Source organism: Carcharodon carcharias, chromosome 6 (genome assembly GCF_017639515.1).
Source record: "Carcharodon carcharias isolate sCarCar2 chromosome 6, sCarCar2.pri, whole genome shotgun sequence".
Taxonomy (NCBI): domain Eukaryota; kingdom Metazoa; phylum Chordata; class Chondrichthyes; order Lamniformes; family Lamnidae; genus Carcharodon; species Carcharodon carcharias.
In genome coordinates, this window is record NC_054472.1 from 56,613,419 (window position 1) to 56,636,697 (window position 23,279).

Genomic DNA, 23,279 nt, shown 5'->3' on the forward strand with positions numbered 1-23,279 from the left:
TGTAAATGAATCTCTCAAAATCAGCACATAGGTACAGAAAATAATTAAGAGAGGCAAATGGAATGTTGACATTAACTGCAAAGGTGATTAAGTATAAAAGTAAGTCTTGATCCAACAGATTGCAATGGTGATACCACACCTAGACTATGTGCAGTTTTGGTCTCCTTATTTAAGGAGGGGTGTACTTCCATTAGAGGTAGTTCAAAGAAGGTTCACCCTGTTGATTCCTGAGACAAAGGTGTTGTCTTATGAAGGAAGGTTGAGCATGATGGGCCTATACTCATTGGAGTTTAGAAGAATAAGAGGTGATCTAATATAAACACACAAAATTCTGAGAGGGGCTTGACAGGGTAGGTGTTGAGAAAATGGTTCCTCTTGTGGGGAATCTAGGATCAGGGGCCACAGTTCCAAAATAATAGGTCTTCCATTTAAGTTGGAGATGAGGAGGAATTTTTTTCTCTTAAAGGGTTATTAATCTTTGGAATTCTCTAACCCAGAGAGGAGTGGAGGCTGGATCATTGAATATACTCGAGGCAGATTTAGACAGATATTTGATCTGCAAGGGAATCAAGGGTTATAGGGACATGAAGGAAGCTGGAATCAGACCACAATCAGATCAGCCATGATTTTATTGAATGGCAGAACAAGCTCGAGGGGCCAAATGGCCTACTCGTGCTTCTATTTCTTATGTTCTTATATGCTAGCCGCAAGTGTCCGGGTATCATTCTAGTAATTCTATGCTGCATTTCCTCCAAAACCAACATTTCTTTCCCATCTTTGTCAATCTCTCCTTTGCCCCCATCTATCGCTGGCCTTCTATCCAGCTTCACCTGCTCCACCTCCCTTAAACAGTATAAATTTCATCACATTTTTACTTCTCTTTAGCTGTGGAGAAGAATCATTCGGACTTGAAACGTTAACTCTGTTTTTCCCTCTACAGACGCTGTTAGACCTGCTGAGTTTTTCCAGCATTTTCTGTTTTTGTTTCAGATTTCCAGCATCCACAGTATTTTGCTTTTATCTTTCATAAGATGTGATGCCCAGAATTGCTAACAATACTCCACAAGTGGTCTAACCAGTGCTTTGCAAAGAGGAAGCATGGCCTCTAACAACTTGTATTCTAGTCCTTTAGATATAAAGGCCGGCATTTCATTAGCCTTTTTAATTACTTTCTTTACCTGCTCGTGTCATTTTAAGAATTTATGTATCTGGACTTCAAACTCTCTTTAGATAACTATTCCTAAATTGCCAACCTTTAGAAAGTATCCTCTCTATTCTTCATAGGATCAAAATGGATAACTCACATTAGCTTACATTGAAATCCAATTGCCACAGCTTTGCCCATTAACTTGATCTATCAGTAACAATTTGTAATTTTACATTTCCATCCACATTGCTTACAATGAAGCCGATATGTGTATCATCGGCAAACTTGGATGTGACCGTCTACCCCATCATCTAAATCATTAATAAATATGGTGAATATTGAGGCCTAAACACACTCCTGTGGGCCGACCAGTAACGTCCTGCCAATTAGAGTACCTGCCTGCCATACCTACTTTGTCTCCTGCCACTTGGCCAATTTCCTAATCAAGTCAATAGTTTGCTGTGAATTCTCCTAGCCACTAATTTGGTCAATTTTTCAAAAAATTCAATCAGATTCAACAGGCATGGCCTACCCTTTGCAAATACAAAATTTTGACAAGTATAAGTACATTAAAAAAAAACAGCAGTTTTTTCATTTCTACTTCAATCCTAAAATATCACATGTAAGCAAGTAAAGACGTTTTTGCCCAAAATAAACAAGAATACTTAAGACGCTATGTGTGAAAACTTTTAACTTAACGTCAATGCAAATGGCTAATTGTCATCATGTTTTGACCAATATAATCAACTGCCTATTTCAAATGCGGGCATCAAGTAATGGGGACTTCAGAACTTTTTGGCAGAAAATTGCAATTCGTTTCCAGAACTCTTGATGTCTAAAGGCTTTACTAGCAAACTTTACTGATGTTTGTTTGGGTTAGAGATAATCCAAAATTTGAACACGCTTCAATTATGAAGAAACTACTTAACACATCTTTCTGTTCCTCTACATCTTTATCCAAATTATTCCTCTAGGGTCTATGAGGTCTTCAATACACGTCTACTGCTAACATAGCTACATATGTCCTTAGATACTGAGGTTCTCAGCAATCTGTCCTTCTATTGCTCTCGTCACTTTTAATACTTATTCAGATATTTTCAAGGGCTATTTTGCAGATTAAAAAAACATTTGCTTTTTAAATTAGTTTATCTTACTTAACAATGGTGATTAAATTTAAGGGGAGGTAGTGGCATAGTAGTATTGTCACTAATATTCCAGAGGCCCAGGGTAATGTTCTGGGGACCTGGGTTCAAATCCCACCAAGGCAAATAGTGAAATTTGAATTCAATTTTTAAAAACCATCTAGTTCACTAATGTCCTTAAGGCAAGGAAATTTGCCGTCCTTACCCGGTCTGGCCTACATGTGACTCCAGAGCCACAGATATGTGGTTGACTCTTAAATGCCCTCTGAAATGGCCCAGCAAGCCATTCAGTTCTCAAGGGCAATTAAGGATGGGCAATAAATGCTGGCCTAGATATATCTATTTTGTCAAGAGACAGGTCTAAACTTCCGGTCAGATTACACCAAAAATGCAAAAATGTTGTATAACCCAAAGGGAAAGTCAAGGTAACCAATATCGCGGGAGCAGAGCGAGGGCAAAAATAGAATAGACTGGTTCCCACATCCTGGCAGTCCTGAAATTTTCCACTGAAAACTGGTGATGCTATTTAGAATATACAGCAGAAAAACAAGTAATTCAGCCCGACTAGTCTGTGTTCATGTTCACATAGTGCACACTAACCTTCTATCATTCGATTTATCTATCTCAGCCATTCAGCAGATCCTTAGATTCCCTTTCCTCTCATGTGCTGGTCTATTTTCCTTCTGAAAGCATCTAAGCTATTTGCCTCAACCACTTCCGTTAATAGGGAGTTCCAGATTCCAACCACACTCAGAGTAAAGACATTTCTCAACATTCCCCTATAGGATTTATATCTTGTATTTTTGGCCTCTTTTTGGAATTTTTCCATATTTTCTTCAGATCTATCTTGTCCAGTCATTCATAATTTTTAAAACCTCTATCAGGTCACCTCTCAGTCTCTTCTCTAAAGAATAAAGCCTCAACTTATTGAATCTTACCTAATATTAAATGTAATTATGAAACAATCACTAGAGCTCATGGCTAAATAACTCAACTTACTTTATCAGCCATGGTGCGCAGCTTAGTGCACTACTCCATAGGCTGTGAGACAGTTTTACTTTTTTGTTCAAAGTATTTCCACCTGTCTTAAAGAGATACACATCATCTCTTGTAGCATATCAGTAGTGTGGAGTGGTCACATGTGTTCCATTTCCTTTGATGAGGGCCAACCTTTCAAGATTGACCTGTACCACATGGGCTCCCAGGCAGCACGAAAGTTGCAGCACAACTGAAACATGTTTGCCCGCCCAGTGGAGAGTTTGCTGACATTTAAACCATGTCTAATAATCTCCATGTGGAGGCTCAATTAATCATTACACTCTGCCCCCTCCTCCAAGTCATTAATATAGGTAGTAAATACTTGAGGCCCTAGGACTGATCCTTGTGGCACTCCATGAGTTTGAAAGGGAAGGATGTAGTCAAGGGTGTAAAGCTTTTCAGCCTAACAAAAATGTATGCATTGTACAGTACAATAAAATTTATACATTCTTTCTCAGCAGTAGGGCACTTCTGTAATTTTGCAGTTCAAATGATTTTAGAACATGCATAGATTACAATTAACCTCAGTAATGCAGGCAGCAAATAGATAAAGATCCACTATTTATCTGATTTACTCATTTTTGTTAGGCTGAAAAGCTTTATACCCTTGACTTTGACTTTTCCTTTCAAACCAGTGGAGTGCCCCAAGGATCAGTCCTAGGGCCTCAAGTATTTACTATCTATATTAACAACTTGGAGGAGGGGGCAGAGTGTAATGTATCCAAATTTGCTGACGATACAAAAATAGGGCATGTTGTGATGAGGGCATAAGGAATCTGCAAGGGGATGTAGATATGTTGAGTGAGTGGGCAAAATCTCGGCAGATGGAGTTTAATGTAGTAAAGTGTGAGGTCATGCACTTTCGCAGGAAAAATTGAAAGGCAAACTATTATTTAAATGGAGAGACACTCCAAAAAAGTGCAGCGTAGAGGGATCTGGGTGTTCTTGTGCATGAAACACAAAAGGTTAGCATGCAGGTGCAGCAAGTAATTAAGAAGGAAAATGGAATTTTGGCCTGTATTGCTAGGGGGTTAGAGTTTAAAAATAGGGAAGTCTTGTTACAACTGTACAGGGTGTTGGTGAGACCACACCTGGAGTACTGTGTACAGTTCTGGTCCCCATATTTAAGAAAGGATATACTGGCATTGGAGGCAGTTCAAAAGAGATTCACCCGGCCAATTCCTGGGATGAAGGAGTTGACTTATCAAGAACGGCTAAACGGCTGTACAGTTTTGGTCCCCATATTTAAGAAAGGACATACTGGCATTGGAGGCAGTTCAAAAGAGATTCACCCGGCCAATTCCTGGGATGAAGGGGTTGACTTATCAAGAACGGCTAAACATTAGAGTTTAGAAGAATGAGGGGTGATCTTATTGAAACATATAAGATTCTGAGGGGGCTTGACAGGGTAGATGTTGAGAAGATGTTTCCATTAGTGGGGAAATCTCAAATTAGGGGACACTCGTTTAAAACTGAGATGTGAAGGAATTTCTTCTCTCAGAAGGTAGCGAATGTCTGGAATTCTCTACCTCAGAGAGTTGTGGAGGCTAGATCACCGAAAGTATTTAAAGAGGAGGTAGATAGATTTTTAAAATATCGGGGAGTTGAGGGCCATAAGGAGCTGGCACAAAAGAGTCGTCAAGGCCTGGGGCAGATCAGCCATGATCTTACTGAGTGGTGGGGGAGGCTTGAGGGGCCAAATGGCCTACTCCTGTCCCTATTTCTTATGTTCTTATGTGAACTTACGTTAGTCAGATTTGTAGGAAAATGTACCAACCATTCAAAAAAAGGGCAAATAACACATTCTGAGAAAACTTATCAGATACAGAGTAAGGGAAATATGTTATGCTTTATAGGCAATGCACCTGAGGAATAGTAAGTAACAAACAGTTACTGGGCAATTCCCTGCCTGCTCTGCCAATACCATATAGGTATGAAGTATCCTACCTTTAAAGAACAACAGTAAATAAATTACCTCAATGTTTGCCCCACAGTGTCAGAAATTGCATTCAGCTACCACCTTAGCAACATTCCAAGAGTTTTAAAAGGTCATATGAATTGACTGCCACTGATTCCACACTCATATATTTTTACTACTCATTTAATTAATTAATCTAATCTTGATCACATGAAGGAAAAAGCTCAAAGTTTAAAAATGGCTGTAAAACCAGACATTTCAACCTTCAAAATATTTGTAAACACTTGGGCACAAATATTGCAATTTACACAAAGTTCTCCTGGTAGCTTAGGGAGTTTTAAACTGTTAAAACACTCCTCCAATCCTTGCAGGATGATGCAGGTTTTGAAATGTATTGGGTATTGGGTAATTGTATTGCAGTTCATTGTTCAAAAAATCTGATATTCTTTGAGGTGCTGCCAACAAACTATATGTTTGAAGTCTCATTTCATCAGCCTGAGGCTGCAACAGAAAGAAATGACAGGGGAATATTGACAAGTAATGACTAGGGAAGATGGTGGCATGGTGGTATTGTCAGTGGACTAGTAATCCAGAGGTACGGGATATGGGGCCTACGAACTGCTTTGAAAGTACACCACCACTCCAAGCCACCAGTCTGGTATTTTTTGGAATAAGTTGATGTTCTCAGGCAAACAGCAACATATATATTTGCCCCACCGAAAACAAAAACAAAAATACCTGGAAAAACTCAGCAGGTCTGGCAGCAGCTGTGGAAGGGAGTACAGTTAACGTTTCGAGTCCGCATGACTCAAATGTTCTGTTGAAGAGTCATGCGGACTCGAAACGTTAACTGTGTTCCCTTCCACAGATACTGCCAGACCTGCTGAGCTTTTCCAGGTATTTTTGTTTTTGTTTTCGATTTCCAGCATCCGCAGTTTTTTGCTTTTATATTTGCCCCATGTTTGCTACAGAGGAATCAAGACATCCTAATTCTTACCTTGGGAAAGAAGGGGCATTGCTGTAATGTTCCTGTTACAAAGGTTTTCATTGCAGCACCGTACGACAGAACGTTCTGAGGGTGAGATCTTGCAGGACATTTCAACCTGTTCATGGGTAGCGAAACAACCTTTCTGGAACACAGGAACTTCTCCATTTTGTGTGACTGAAGCAAAACACCGTAGGCCCTTGCACAGAGGCTCTGTCCCACATGTGATGCCCTCACAGATGCACTGAAGACTTGAGCTGTCTTCTTCTACACACATACAAAAATGATAGAGAAAAAAAAAATTGCACAATGTTAGAATGACCACAGGCAACTTTTTTAGACACTTTATTAAATTCAACATTTCAAACTTTTTTGTGCATAAATAAACTTAGAAGTATGATTTTACAATTTTTAGCCCATTCACTGAAATTGGTCAGACTTACCTGCTGGGGAAAAGGCTGCAGAGATGAATCAAATACACCTTTCCCTGCTCATGCAGACCTAGCTAAGCATCCTTAGTCAAATAAAAGACTAATTGCATGCTCCTATGATATCCCACAGTGGTGGGCTGAAACCTCAAAATCATCCACATCCAGCATATTTAACAGTCACCTTTTACAATTCCAGCCAGCAAAGTCTTCCAATGACGTCTTCCTTTGTTTCCTATTTGGGTGAAGTATTTTCATGTTGTTTCAGTAAGTCATTCTAACATTCTATTCATATCTTCATTTAGCTCTTCCACAAGAAGTTTAGCTTTTCAATCACACGGTGACCAAGTTGGACACAGTTCATAAGTATTAATGGGTGTCCAGTGCAAATTAGGACGACGATGGTATAAATGCAACATTCAAAATTGGCATTTAAAGTTAAAATTTTTCAAATAAGAAACTGAGCCATTCAGCACAAGTCACAGCAGCCTAGTGGTTACAGGTACCTGACCAGAAAACCAGTAGTTGCAATTTAAAATCTAATTGAATGCAACAAATTAAGTAAATTGTGGGTGATCACAAAAGGTGATAATGAAAGCTACCAAATTAAAAAACTGCTTCACTAATGCCCTTCAGAGGCAGGAATCTGTCACCCCTACTTGGTCTACACATGACTACAGTTTGCTCTCCACTGTGATTGACTCTTTCCACTAACTAGGGATGGGGTAATATTTTCTTTCCAGTGTCTCACACATCGAAAGAATAAATACACACAAGAATAAAACTAATAATTTCTTCTCTCTCCTGAAGAATTTACAGTTCACTCTAGTTGTGCTTCCCAGTTTCTTTATTTTGCTCTCAATTTGTGAATGTCCAAACATTGAGTATACTCCAAACAGAGATCGGTAAGAGTTTTGGATATCAAAGAATATGGGGAGAGTGCAAGAAGGTGGAATTGAGTCAGGAGACCAGCCATGGTCTTTCTGAATAGCAAAGCAAACTTTAAGGATTAAAATGGCCTAGTCCTGTTCCTATTTCTTATGTTATGATGTCAATTTGATTTTTGTTGCAGGTTTTCCCTCTCTCTCCATGGAACAACTGTATATAGTTGAGTAGCATACAAAATTAGAATTTCATAAAGCAGGCAATATAAAGGGAGGGCAGTATTTTTAAATTGTTAGGGCCCTGTTCGAGACAATGTTAAAAATAGAAACCATAGCATATTTTAAAGGAGATACTTTTTATGAAATATAATTATTAAATAAAAGAAAATACAATTTAAAATGTATCAGAATAGTGTAAGAGAAATAGATCCAAGTGGATAGCTCTTTCAGAGTTGGCCACAGGTACAACGAGCAAAATGCTTCCTCCTATGTTTTAAAATCCTGGAATTTTAGGATTAGGAGCATTGAAATCTTTAGAAAATCCTTTGAATTTATGATTCCAAAAACATACAGGTTTTTGAAATTTAAGGCAAGATACAGGACCACGATGTAAGAACTGTCAGATAATTCTATCTTATTCTCGTTATTGTAATTAGAGGAGGAAAATATAGAGGCAAAAAAAAAAATTTAAATTAGTGCCAAGAGATCACCTTCTCGAAGTGGCTTTGCATAATATAGGGGTATAATTATTAGACCAGGAAACTATTGTGAATTAGAAAGCTGTGAGAGATCAATTTGCTACAACTTGAGCACTATGGAGCCAATGTATGGGTGAGAAGGTAAATATCCCACATGGAATGACAAATACTCAACCAATCCAACCAGAATACCCAGGCCTGTGAGTACATGTCTGTATAGCTAAACAGAACACCGGACAGGGTTGACAAACAAGAAAAATTAAAAAGCTAGCATATAAATGCAGTAAAACACAACAAAAAGCAAATCATTAAAGACAAGGGTGCTGAGTGGACAAGTGGCCCTTAATATAGACAACCACAGTTCTTAAATTGCAGGCAGGAGATGGTTTGTGTAATGCAATGTATAACATAATCATACAAACAACAGCTACATACTTTAATGTTAAAAAATCTCAAGGTGCTTTACAGCTTCGGGTATGGAAAAGGGAAGTGAGCCAAGAAAGGAGGGATGAGGTAAAGTGACTAAAAGCTCGGTTAAAGAGATGGGCAAAGTGATGATTGTCACTTTAAGGCCAGCTTTACTGAGTAAGGGTTACGTGGTCAGAATAGCCAATCAACACCAAAAGTGGGAGAGCTTATAAGGGGTGGAATTTTCCTAGTCTGGAGTGTGCATTGTAGCCTAGCTAGAGGACTGCAGCTAATTCAACAGCTCTGTAAATAAAGTTTGTTGTTCAACTAAAGAAACCTCTCAATAATACATCTCTACATCTGGCGACAAGGATAAATGATCCTGGCACTGTCTCTTGTCCCACAACTGTAAGTATCTCATTTTAAAGAAAGAAAAAAATATATACACTCACCAGGATGCCTCTCTCTGGGAGGATCGACCCATTTTGACTCCTTCACGGAGGAGTGGGCTCAATACATAGACAGCCTTGGTTTTATTCCCAGGCCAATGAAATAGGGGAGGAGGCAAAGCGTAAAAACATTCTCTTGAGCATCTGTGGGAGTCAAACTTACAACCTTATTCACAGAACCATAGCCCCAAGCGTGCCGAACTCCAAAACATTCAGTGAGCTTGTGGATTTAGTGAAGGGCCATTTTCAGCCCAAACCGTCAGTCATTACGCAAAGATTCAAATTTAATATGAGGGAGAGGGCCCCAGACGAATTGATCACAACTTATATTACTAAATTGAAGCAATTGTCAGAGCATTGTGATTTTGGAGCGATCTTGAACATGTTACAGGAGCGATTAGTTTGTGGCGTGCACAACGACGCCATTCAGCATCGATTGCTGGCAGAAGTCAATATAAATTTTAAACAAGCAATGGAAATAGCGCTGGCCATGAAAAGCACTGAAAAAGATTCGCAGGAGCTACAGAGCTTGCAAAATGGTGCCGTTTACCAGTTAAGGCGGGAATCTGCAGCTAGGCATGATGCCAAAACTGCAGAAGCATCCGAGAAGTGGGAATCATTCCCAATCACCCAGAAATCAAAAAATATACCGGAGGCAATCAGACAGCGATCCTGAAGTTGAAATGTTGCTAATGTTGGGGTAACCACACTCCTGAAACATGTAGACTTAAGGAGGCCGAATGCTATTCCTGTTGCAAAAGCAATGATAAAGCAATGCAGAGCTAAGTCCAGACTGCCAAGTAAACAGCCAGCAAAGATGTTAGAAGTACATAATGTGGAAGAGCCTGAAATAACTGATTCTGACATTCGCTCTCTTTTTAATCTTAAAGCAGTCAAGGCAAATCCTATTACTGTCACACTCCACATAAACAGGAAGCCTCTAGTTTTGGAGGTGGATACAGGGGCATCAGCCACAGTGATGGGTAAGCGCACATTTCAGTACCTGAGAGAAGGTACTCAACCCTTAATCCTGGAGAGAATTTCTGCCCAGTTGAAGACTTACACGAGAGAAGCCATAAAAGTAAAAGGTACCACAATGGCACCTGTGAGCTATGGGCAGCAGTCAGCCCAGTTCCCAGTAATAATAGTGACTGGGGAAGGACCAAGCCATCTGGGACATGACTGGCTAAAAGAAATCAAGTTAAATTGGTCTGAAGTTTTTCAAGTGTGGGCAGGAGGACTGCTAGAATTTTTTAAAAAATGACAGCAACTTTCGCAATGAATTAGGAAAAATCAGAAAGTTTGCAAGCCTAGATTTATGTTGATCCAGAGGCAACTCCCCAATTTTTTTTAGGGCAAGACCGGTACCATATGCCTTAAGAGAAAAAGTGGATGCTGAGTTAACCAGGTTGGTCTTCTTATCGTGTCCACGGACAGTCTATACATGGCCCAGCCAGAACTTGACACATTTTTGCGCCTTGTTGTTGAATTTGGCAAGATCTGCAACAACGCAGGGTTCCTCTAGTAATAGACATTGCAGGAGATGTTGCATAGACTGTGGCTCAGTTCCACATTCACAAGTTGTCGGGCAGGTTGTATATCCCCATTTGCTTAGTGACACCTTTGAACGACCTACACCAGTCCTAAGTCTGTTAAGGCACTTCCAGGTTGCCCAGTTGCAATTAGCTCCTGGAGGAAGGCTTTCATCAGGTAGAATTTCCATCACTAGGGGTTGTTCGAGACTGGTGAGCCGGTCTTTCCACAAGGTGATGCGGGCTTCAGATGGGGTTGATTGTAATGGCACAACACTGTTCATGAAGCTCTTCCTTGACTTTAGGCGGCTGGGTGTAGGTGTATGACCATGTAGAGGGTGCCTTTCATCTGATGTTTGACGGAGTCGCTCTTTCTTAATGGCTACCTTCTTATATCAGAGGGAGCGATACCCGCCAGGATATATAGGCTGTTGGTGTTTGTTGGTTTTAAACAACTGTGATAAGTCGGCAGCTTGCATTCAGAACAGCATCCATCTTCTGAGCATGAGTAGATCTTTCCCATGCAGGGCAGGCATATTCGGCAGTGGAATAGCAAAGAGCAAGTGCACTTGTTCGCGATGTTTTCGAGCTTGCTCCCCATTTTGTGTTAGTGAGCTTATTCAGGATGTTGTTTCGTGCACTCACTTTTGCCTTTGTCTTTTCGATGTGGTTCTTGAAGGTGAGGCATCTGTCAAGAGTGACTCCTAAGTAGATAGGGTGCTCGCAATGCATCAGTGTTGCTCTACACCAGGTTACTTTAAGCTGGCATTTGGCTTCACGGTTTCTGAGGTGGAATGCACAAACTTGTCTCTTTGATGGTTTGCACCAGGTTGGTGGAATTAGGCATCATATAGCCGGTTCAATTTTCAGAACAGGCAGCAGCTATCATCCCAGTACGGAAACTGGATAAGACCATCTGCATTTGCGGTGATTATAAGTTGACAGTTAATCAGGCCGCCAAGTTGGATAAGTATCCAAGTCCAAGAATTGAAGACTTGTACGCGAAGCTGGCAGGTCAATCCTACACTAAGTTGGACATGAATCACAAGTACCAGCAACTTGAGTTAGATAACACTCCCTGGAGGTATGTCATAATAAACACACACAAAGGCTTATTCCAGTATATGCACCTACATGTTGGCGTGTCCTTGGCATGTGCAATATTTCAAAGGACAATGGAGAGTTTGCTACAGGGATTACCAGAGTTTGCAGTATACCTTGGCGATGTCCTAATAACTGGAATGTCAGAGGCCGAGCATTTAGCAAATTTAGAGGAGGTATTAAAAAGATTTCTGGAAGCTGCAATCCACCTAAAAAAGGAGAAATGCACTTTCCAAGCCACTGAGGTTAACTATTTGGGGCACTGTGTAGATGCACAAGGATCACACCCCGTGGAAGAAAAGGTTAAGGCAATAAAGGAAGCACCTTCCACCACAAATATCACCAAACTCAAATCATTGTTAGGGATGGTAAGCTACTACGGGTGATTTTTACCCATCTTATTGACTGTACTGGCCCCCTTGCATATACTGCTGAAGAAATACCATCATTGGTCCTGGAAGACTCCACAGGAGGCAGCCTTCAACAAAGTAAAACAACTGCTGCACTCCTCAACCTTATTACTGCACTTCAACCCTTCTAAAGAATTGATACTGACCTGCGACGCCTCTCCATATGGCATTGGTGCAGTATTGTCCATTAAATGGATAATGGTGCTTTGAGGCCAATAGGTTATGTATCAGGAACCCTCTCAGTGGCCGAAAAAGGTTACTCACAAATCAAAATGGAAGGACTTTAATAGCCCTTGGAATTAAAAAGCAATTCCATCAGTGCTTACGTGACAGGGACTTTACTAGCGTCTCCGATCATAAACCGCTTTTGGGCCTTTCAAAGAAGACAAGGCTATCCCGCTGACAGCCTCAGCAAGAATTCAGTGATGGGCATTAATTCTGTCCACCTATGAATACACTTCCAAGCACCAAACGGGGATACACATAGTGAACGCAGACACCCTTAGCCACCTAGCCGTGCAAGAAGCGTATTCCTGTACCTCAAGAAATCATCTTTGCAGTGAATTTTTTAGACACATCGCCCATCTGTGCAAAGCAGATCAGGAACTGGACCAATCAAAATCTGCTTCTGTCCAAAGTGAGAGACCAGGTATTTACAGGAATATTAAATGAGCTCGTCTCCGAGGAAATGAAATAATGTTTTACCCGCAAGTACGAATTGAGTTATCAGGATGGCATCATACTCTAGGGAGCAAGAGTAGTCATTCTTATACCAGGCAGGAAACTGCTCCTAACCAGCACTCATCCTGGCATTTCTAAAATGAAAATGCTTGCCAGGAGTTAAGTGTGGTGGCCTGGTATAGATGCAGATAGAGAAATTAGTCAAGCACTGTCAACAGTGCCAAGTGCAACAAAGGTTGCTAGCCGCAGTCACACTACACTCTTAGGAAAGGACTGGCTGACCATGGGTGCGGATCCATATAGAATATGTGGGTCCATTCCTAGGCACATTGTTTTTTCTCATATTCGATGCACACTCAAAATGGATGGAGATTTTTGAGGTGAAATCACCTACATCGCATGCTACCATCAAAAGGTTACACCAATGCTTTTCGACTCATGGACTGCCCGAAGTCATTGTATCAGACAATAGAGCCATATTTACAAGTGCTGAATTTCAGAATGTCACCAACCTAAACAGCATTAGACACATACAAACTGCACCTTACCACCCAGCATCAAATGGGCTGGCCCGTAGAGCCATCCAAACTTTCAAATCAGGACTAAAAAATTTTCGGGAGGAACCTTGGAAACCAAAATCTCACACTTCCTTCTTAGCTACGGCGCAACTCCGCATACAACGGGAATTCCACCAGCAGAACTGCTTATGAGGTGTCATTTCAGGACAAGACCGAGCCTTGTATTTCCAAATTTGCCAGGGAGGATAGGGAAGAACCAAGGTAATCAGAAAACAAGCCACGATTTGCATAGTAGAGCCTGGAAATTTATAGATAAAGCAGTATATGTAAGAAACTTTGGCAGTGATCCAAGTTGCATCCCAGGAATTATTGTCTGCAAGACCAGACCCCTTTCGTACCAAGTAGACATGGAAGGCCAGATCGTTCGTAAACACGTGGATCACCGGAAGAGCGGGGAGACGCTTCTACAGTCAGTGTTGTCACCAAGGAATGTTATCGAACCCATAAGTACCTGGTCTACCTGTTATAGACATAACTGATGTCTCCATTGAATCAAATAGTGATGAACTGCCTGTGCCAAAAGAGGTAACTGTTATCACAGTTCCTGTTAGTATCAATTCTGTAGGAAAGCATCAGACCATAGAATTACGCCGCTCTACCCGGAACAGAAAACCCCCTCAATGACTTGATCTGTAATTACTGGACCTATGTATATAAGTGTATAATCTGAATTCACAACAAAGTGCCAGTGTGATTATTTTTCTATTTATCTATAAAGTAATTTGTGTAAATAAGGAATATAAAACAAGGAATTAAAGGGGGAGGGATGTGGTAATTGTTGCTTTACAGCCAGTCTTACTGAGCAAGGGTCACATAGTCAGAACAACCAATCAACACCGAGCATGGGGAAGTTTACAAGAGGCAGAGTTTTTCTAGTTTAGAATACGTATTGTAGCCTTGCTAGAGGACTGCAGCTAATCCAGCAGCTCTGTAAATAAAGTTTGTTGTTCAACTAAAGAAGCCTCTTGGTAGTACATCTCCAGAGGCTTTGACAAGATCTTTTAAAAGGAGCATGAGACAGAAAAGCAGAAAGGTTTAGGGAGCAGTTTCAGAGCAAGTCCCAGGCAGCTGACTACCAACAGCCAGGTGGAAGAGCATGAGGAATTATACATAAAAGGCTACAGTCAAAGAAATGGTGCGTTCAGGGCAGTCAGTTTTACCTCACCTCCGGAATTCAGCTCTTTTGTCCATGTTTGGACCAAGGCTGTTATGAAGTCTGGACTAGAGTAGCTCTGGGGTGAACCCAAACAGAGCATCAGTGAGCAGGTTATTGACAAGTAAATGTTTCTTAATAGCAATGGGACTAAAAGCCGACACAGCCCCTGAACCTGATGGCCTGCATCCTGGGGTCTTAAAAGTAGCAGCTGCAGAGATAGTGGATGCATTTGATTATAATCTTCCAAAATTCCCAAGATTCTGACAAGATTCCAGTGGATTGGAAAACTGCAAATGCAACACCACTGTTCAAGAAAGGAGGGAGACAGGAAGAAGGAAACTATAGACTCGTTAGCCTAACAGTTGTCATTGGAATACGTTATGAAGGAAGTAGTGGCAACACATTTAGAAAAATATTATACAAGCAGAGTCAACATGGTTTTTTGAAAGGGAAATCGTGTTTGACAAATTTAATAAGAGTTCCTTGAGTCACCAACAAGCAGGGTGGATAAAGGGAAACCAGTAGACAGAGAATCTGGGCATAAAAGGGCATATAAAGGATTACTACATAATATAAGAGTTTATGGTGTTGGTAATATATTAACATAGATAGAGGATTGGTTAGCTAACAGGAAACAGAGTTGGGATAAATGGGACATTTTCAGATTGGCATTCTGTAAGTAGTGGGGTGCCACAGGGATCAGTGCTAGGGCCTCAACTATTTACAATCTATATTGATAACTTGGACGATGAGACACAGTATTGTAGCCAAATTTGCTGATGATAGAAAGATAGGCAGGAAAGCAAATTGTGAGAAGGGCACAGGGTCTACAAAAGGTTACAGGCAGGTGGGAAAAAATTTGGAAGATGGAGCATAATATGTGAAAATGTGAGGTTGTCCACTTTTGCAGGAAGAATAGTAAATCAGAATACCATTTCAATGGAGAGAGAGTGCAGAATGATGCTGTACAGAGGGATGTGGGTGCCCCTGTACACGAATCTCAAAAAAAAAATCAGCATATAGGTACAGCAAGTAATTAGGAAGCAAGTAGAATATTCACCTTAATTGCAAGAGGGATGTGACAGCGATCAGTACTGGGACCTCAACTATTTATAATCTATGTTGATAACTTGGCCAAATTTGCTGATGATACAAAGATAGGTAGGAAAGCAAGTTGTGAGGAGGGCACAGAGAGCACTAAAGGACATAGGCAGGTGGGCAAAAATTTGGCACAGGGAGCATAATGTGCAAAAATGTGAGGTTGTCTGCTTTTGCAGGAAGAATAGAAAAGTCGAATGGAGAGAGTGCAGACTGCTGCTGTACAGAGGGATATGGGTGTGCTTGTAAATGAATCTCTCAAAATCAGCATGTAGGTACAGAAAATAATTGAGGCGCAAATGAAGGTTGACCTTAATGGCAAGGGGGATTAAGTATAAAAGTAGGGAAGTCACAAAATTTCACAGAACCAGAATCACAGAATTGTTACAGTGCAGAATGAGGCCATTCAGCCCATCGTGTCTGCACCAGCTCGCCGAATGAGCATTATGACTCAGTGCCATTCTCCTGCCTTTTCCCATGACTCTGCACATTGTTTCTATTTAAATAATCATCTAATGCTCTCTTGAATGCCTTGATTGAACCTGAGTCCACCTCACCTCCAGGCAGTGCATTTCCAGATCTGGATCACTCACTGTGTGAAAAAGTTTTTTCTTACATCGCATTTGCTTCTTTTGCAAATCATTTTAAATCTGTGCTCTCTCTTTCCCGCTGCTTTTATGAGTGGGAACAGTTTCTCCCTATCTGTTCTGTCCAGCCCCCTCATGATTTTGAATACCTCTTTCAAATCTCCTCTTAGCCTTCTTCCCTCCGAGAACAGTCCCAAATGCTCCAATCTATCTTCATAACTGAAGTTGCTCAACCCTCAAAACATTTTTGTAAAGCTCTTCTGCATTCTCTCCAATGCATCCACATTCTTTCTAAAGTGTGGCACCCAGAACTGTACACAATGCTCCAGCTGAGGCCTAACTAGTGTCTTATACAAGTTCAGCGTAACCTCCTAGTTCTTGTACTCTATGCTCCTATTAATAAAGCCTAGGATACTGTATGCTTTATTAACAGCTCTCTTCACCTGTCCTGCCACCTTTAATGATTTATGCACATATACACATATCTGCTCCTGCATTCCCTTTAGAGTTGTACCCCTTATTTTAAGTTCTCACCATGTTCTTCCTACCAAAATGAATCACCTCAAACTTCTCTGCATTGAAATTCATCTGCCACCTTTCTGCCTACTCCAAGGTTTATGTCCTTTTAAAGTTCTACACTGTCCTCCTCACAGTTTACAATGCTTCCAAGTTTTGGATCATCCACAAACTTTGAAATTGTCCCCTGCACACCAAGATCTAGGTCATTAATATATATCATAAAAGTAATGGGTCCAGTAATGACCCTTGGGGAAGCCCACCACAAACCTTCATCCAGCCCAAAAATTATCCATTGACCATGAGCCTAAGTTTCCAATTACTCAACTAAATGTGTATCCATGTTGCTACTCTTCCTTTTGTTCCATGAGCTCTAACTTTTCTCATAAGTCTGTTGTGTGGCACTATGTCGAATGCCTGTTGGAAGTCCATGTACACCACATCAACAGCATTACTGTCATCAACCCTCTCTGTTACCTTTTCAAAAAACTCCAGAAAGTTAGTTAAACATGATTTTCCCTTAAGAAATCCATGCTGGCTCTTTCTAATCAATGTGACAATTAATTCCATCCTGAACAATTGTTTCTAGAATCTTCTCCACCATCAAAGTTAAATTGACTGGTCTCATTGTTGGGCTTATCCTTACAAACTTTTTTGAACAAGGGCATAATGCTTGCAATTCTCCAGTCTTCTGGCACCTCCCCCAAGTCTAGAGAAGACTGAAAGTTTATGGCTAGTGCCCCTGCAATTTCCACCCTCACTTTCTTCAATATTCTTGGATGCATCTCATATGGTCGCGGTGCCTTGTAAACTTTAAATACCGATAGTTTATCCAATAGCTCCTCCTTATCAATTTTGAGTCCTTTTATTGACAGTTTCATCCTATTTTAACCATGGCCTGGGTAGCATCTGCTTCCTGGGAAAGCTAGGTGCAAAGTATTCATTTAACTCCTCAGCTACACGCTCTGCCTCCATGTGTAAATCCCCTTTTTGGTACCTAATCAGCCATACTCCTCTTTTTACCATCCTTTTACTATTTATGTGCCTATAGAAAACTGGGATTCCCCTTTATGTTGGCTGCATCTTTTCTCATAATCCTGCTTCGCTCCTCTTATTTGCTTCTTCACCTCTCATCCGAACCTTCCATATTCAGCTTAGTTCTCAATTGTATTTTGTACCTGACACCTGTCATAAGCTCTCTTTTTCTTCTTTATCTTAATTTCTATCCTTTTTCATCCAGGGAGTGCTGGATTTATTTGCCCTACCTTTCCCTTTTGATGGATTATACCTTGACTGTGCCCAAACAACAACTTCTTTTAAGGTAGCCCATGTTCAGCTACAGTTTCTCCCGCCAACCTTTGGTTTCAATCTATCTGACCCAGCTCTGCTGTTGCGCCATTGAAGTCGGCTCTCCCCCAGTTAATTATTCTTACTCTGGATTTCCCATTGTCTTTTTCTACCACCATTCTAAACCTTATGATACAATGATCACTGTCTTCTAAATGTTCCCCCACTGACACTTGATCTATTTGGTCCACCTCATTTCCAAGAACCAGGTCTAGCCGTGCCTCCTTTTCCTGTTGTACTGGACACATACTGCTGTAGAAAATTCTCTTGAACACATTCTAGGAACTCTTTCCCCTCTCTGCCCTTTAATTACCCAACTGTAGACTGGGATAGTGGTAGTGTAGAGTACCCCATTATAACTACTTAATAATGTTTCCACCTTTCTATAATTTCCCTGCAAATTTGTTCCTCTATATCCTTCCCGCTAGTTGATGGCCTATAGACCACCCCAAGCAATGTAATTGCATTCTATTTGTTCCTTAGCTCTAGCTACATTGATTCTGTTCTCTGGGATGTCCTCTTCTCCAGCAATGCAATGCTCTCCTCAACCAATAAAGCCACCATCCCTCCTCCTTTTTGTTAAATATAAATATATTTTTTAAAAATTCAGCAGCTTTTCATGTGTACTTCACGCGTAAAATACCACAGGTAAGCAAGGAAAGTTGTTTTTGCCTAAAAAGAACAAGACTACTTAAGACGTTATACGTGAACACTTTAAAATTAACGTTAACATAAACGGCTGTTTGTTATCGTGTTTTGAACAATATAATCAACTGCCTATTTCAAATGTGGGCATCAAGTAGTGGGGACTTTACTCAGAACCTTTAAGCAAAAAAAAATTGTCGCTGTCCAAGGGCTGTGCTAACAAACTTTACTGATGTTTCTTTGGGTTGGAGATTCCAGAGAAAAGTGATAATGCAAAATTTGAACACACTTCAATTATGAATAAATTACTTAACACATTTCCGGTTCCTCCACATCTTTTTCCAAATTATTCCTCAAGGGTCTATTGTTACAACTACAGCTCAAGTTATTCACTGAGCAAGCCAAATCCCAGAGGGAAACTTGTCTAACTGATCATAACTTTCTCTGTTTTGTATTTTGAAAATGAGGGGAAAACTACTGATCCCAGAAGCATAGAATCCCAGTAACGCTTTTAGAATTTTAACGTTAAAAGATTTATTAATCATAAGAAAAAAGAACTTAAACACACAAATTAAAATTACACAGTTGAATATACAGTCTTACAAACATTCACCCCCCCACCAAAAAAACACTTGGTCAGAACACACAAGTATACTACTTGGCAACAACTCCCTTATAGACTTTTAACTATAAAAATCCAGCTTTATTGTACAAGGCAAAAACTGCTACTTTATTAAAGTATATCACACAACTTCTCCCTCTCTTCTACTGCTGTGGAAATCCAGAAGGAAGTTCACAAACATTCTGCGCTCTGGAAGCAAAGACTTTTCTGACTTGAAACTGGATGGCTGCTTCAAATTCACAACTTTTCTCAGCACAGGGCTGGTCTCAAGACATCTCTCTCACAAGGCCATCTTAACTCAACTAAACATCTTCCTTAAATATCTTTTTTCCCTTTCATCCTAGATTCCATTGCCCTAAGCACTTCTTTGAACTCAACTTTCCCAAAATATAAAAATCTTTCATGTCTTCCTATTGCCTCCACTTTCGGGACAAATAAAATTTAATAAACTTCCTTTGTTTACTTATGAAACCTAAGTTGTAGAAGTCCCTTAACTCCCTTTTAAATTTAACAGCTGAAAAGTCAAGTCCTTACCTATCATCTAATACAAATCTTGAAACCCAATCCATTTACTTGTAATTCCAATTTCACCATAGCCTTTCATCACCAATGCATGCATCTAGCAATTTTACCCTTCATTTCTCAGTTCCAACAGACAAGCTGTCTTTACTAGCCTTCCTCTAGTTTAATTATGGACACAGCGTTCTTTACAGAATACACCACAGTATTCCCGAAAATATTAAAATAATAGAATCCATCTTCACACCCCCCTCAATAGAAAAAAATGAAACATATTTCAAAAAGATGTTTTCACTTTCTCAACCCATTATATGTATTAATTATTACACTTAACTATATGCAAAAAAGCTATTACATTATTGTGTACATTCATCAAATATGAATGTATATATAATTCTCTTGTAAGGATAAAGTTCATTTCAGTCCATTCTCAATTCCCTAATATACAAGTCCTTATGAATTTAAGCTCTTGACAATGCATCTGCAATTAAATTTTCTCATCCAGCCAAATGTATAATTTTTAAATTGAACAGTTGCAATAACAAACTCCACCGGAACAGTCTGGCGTTTTGATCCTGAAACTTTTCCAGAAACTTCAAAGGATTGTGGTCCATACATACAACTGTCTGTGAAGAGTTGTTTACAACATACCTTTGCAGCATTTTGAAGTGTAAAACCAAACTTAAAGTCTATTTTTCTATCGTTGAATATTTCTTCTGATGCACATTCAACTTCTGTGAGAAATACCCCACCGGATTCTCAAGTCCCAGTTCATCTTCCTGCAGCAATACAGCACCAACACTCATTACTGACGTTAACAGCCATTTTAAATTGCTTTGTATAATCAAGTGCTGCTACAACAGGTGTAGTGGTTAGTGCAGCTTTCAAGCTGTCAAATGCAGTCTGACAATCCTGTGTCCATTGGAATCCCCTGTTCTTTCTCAATAATCCAGTCAGTGGAGCAACTATGCAGATGAAATTTGACACGAATTTCTGATAAAATCCACTCATGCCTAGAAATTTCAAAACTTCCTGTTTTGTTGTGGGCACTGGGAACTCTACAAAAGCTTTTACTTTTGCATCTTGTGGGGTCACTTGGCCTAAATATATAACTTTTGCTTTCGCAAATTCACTTTTAGCCAAATTTACAACCGAATTGGCTTCTTGTTGTCGGTCAAACAGTTCCTTTAAATGTCGCAGGTGTTCCTCCCAGGTTTGACTGAATATCACTAAGTCATCAATATAGACAGCACAGTTGCTTATTCCTTCAATCACTTTGTTTGTTAAGTCTCTGAAATGTTGCTGGTGCATTTTTCATACCAAAGGGCATCACTTTACATTGACCATAAACCATCTGGTGTCACAAAAGCTGATATCTCTTTTGCCCCTTCTGATAAGCGTACTTGCCAATAGCCTCGCAGCAAGTCAATTTTTGTGATGAACGCTGACTATCCCCACTTTTTCGATACAATCCTCCAATTGTGGAATAGAATACAAGTCCGCCTTTATTACTGTGTTCACTCTGTGGTAATCAATACACAGTCTTTGTGATCCATCTGGTTTGGCGCCATTACAATGGGTGAACTCCAATTCCAGTGACTGGGCTCTATTATGTCACTTTCAAGCATAAATTCAATTTATTTCCGCATTTGAGCCGGTTTTACTGGGTTTAATCTATATGGGTGTTGCCTTATTGAAACTGAATCCTCCCACATCAACATCATGCAGAGCCAAATTTGTCTTCTCTGGTCTATTTCCACAAATTGCTTTGTGTGATTGCAACAGCTTTCATAAATCACTAAAACAGTTTTCTGGAAGGTAACTTAATAACATATTTAGATTCTTAAGTGCTTCCTCATTGTCCAATTTAATCAGAGGAAGATCAATTTTAGAATCTTTAATTTCTATTTTCTCCTCCTTGCCTACCACAACCAGTATCTCCTTCCGTTTATCCTCTCTCTCAAAGAATAACTGTTTTAATTCTGGCTCTTCAGTTGTAACCCCATTAATTTCAATGAACTAAACAAAGATTGATCCAGCCAACTGAGGTTCAATATCCTCCCCCATCTTTCAGATTCTTCCTCTTCCTACTTAAGTTTGTGTGCCTGTGGCCTCGTCACCACACAATCTGGAAATAATCCAGGATGGTCTTTCTGTAAAACCTCTATTGATTGCATCTCACCAGGTTTCTCTACTACAGTAGGCACAGTCAATATTTGCAATCCAGCTATATCATTCCCTAGAATAAACTGAACCCCTGCAATGGACAATTTCTCCACCACGCCAACTATCACCTCTCCTGTTTTCAAATCAATCTAAGTTTATTTTATATAATGAAATAGGCTTGAACCCACCTTGAATTCCATCAACTAACACTTTCTCTTGCAATAACACTTCTGGACAGCAGATGGCACTTTCTAATAACATCAATGACTGGCTAGCCGCTATATCTCAAGATCTTTCCCGGTGTTGCTGGAACACATAGATATACTTCCATTTGCATATAAAATCTTCAAACATCTCTACAACTTGCCCTTCAGAAGTTCCTTGAGTAGGTTGTGAACACATTCCCACCTCTCTGGCCAATACTGACTCTTCCTTTTTCACTTGTACAAAGGCTACTGGTTTGTCTTGCACCTGGGTGTCTCAACCCACAGGACTTTTACTTACAGAACCCTCCGAGTTCCTATCACTGCAATCGGTTTCTCATTTAACCTCCAACAATTCAATTTTGCATATCCAGCCTTGTTACAATGGTAACATACTACTTTTCTTCCTTCACCTCTGCCTTCTACCTTCCCATCTTTAATAGACTGGTGTCCTTCAACTGGCTCCTTGTTACAGCTACTTCTACCATCACTAGGTTTTCTATATCTCCAACAGGAAGAGGAAGAATCTAAAAGATGGGGGAGGATACTCAACCTCAATTGACTGGATCAATCTTTGAAAAGGTTACTCAGGAAGAGGAGATTAGGAGAGGATAAGGTTGAGGTGGGATCAATGGTTTAGCGCATTAAAGTTAGACAAGACTTATGGGAGTTAGCAAGGGAATTGGACTATGTCTGATTATTTTCTTTCTTACAGTCCTAAACTTCAACCGATAAGCTTTAGGGACAAGCTCATAAGCATTTAGTGTCGCCTTCTTTTACTACCTCGAAGTCTGCAGATTGCTCTTCTGCTAAGCTAATATACACATTCATTGCTGCACCTGACAAAACACTAATATTATAGTCCAAACATCTCCTGCGCATTCAATTTTAAATGAGGTGAAATATCTTCCAACTCCATCCTCCATAAATTTAGGCACTAATCGAAGATTCGTAGTTATGTCAAATTCCTCACAGGAATCAAAGTCACCATCTGAATTACTATCTCTCCTCCTTTATTCTA

At 40.0% G+C, this 23,279-nt stretch overlaps 1 protein-coding gene across 2 annotated transcripts in view; it reads right to left on the minus strand.

The window, feature by feature from the left end:
* The window catches only part of LOC121279049 (activin receptor type-1-like), a 153,959-nt gene that overhangs the window by 37,123 nt on the left and 93,557 nt on the right, over window positions 1–23,279 (minus strand). For both annotated transcript variants that reach the window (XM_041189863.1, XM_041189865.1), the window contains one exon: window positions 6,243–6,497. In XM_041189863.1, the coding sequence (XP_041045797.1) occupies window positions 6,243–6,497 (255 nt within the window). The remainder of the gene's footprint in view (window positions 1–6,242; window positions 6,498–23,279) is intronic.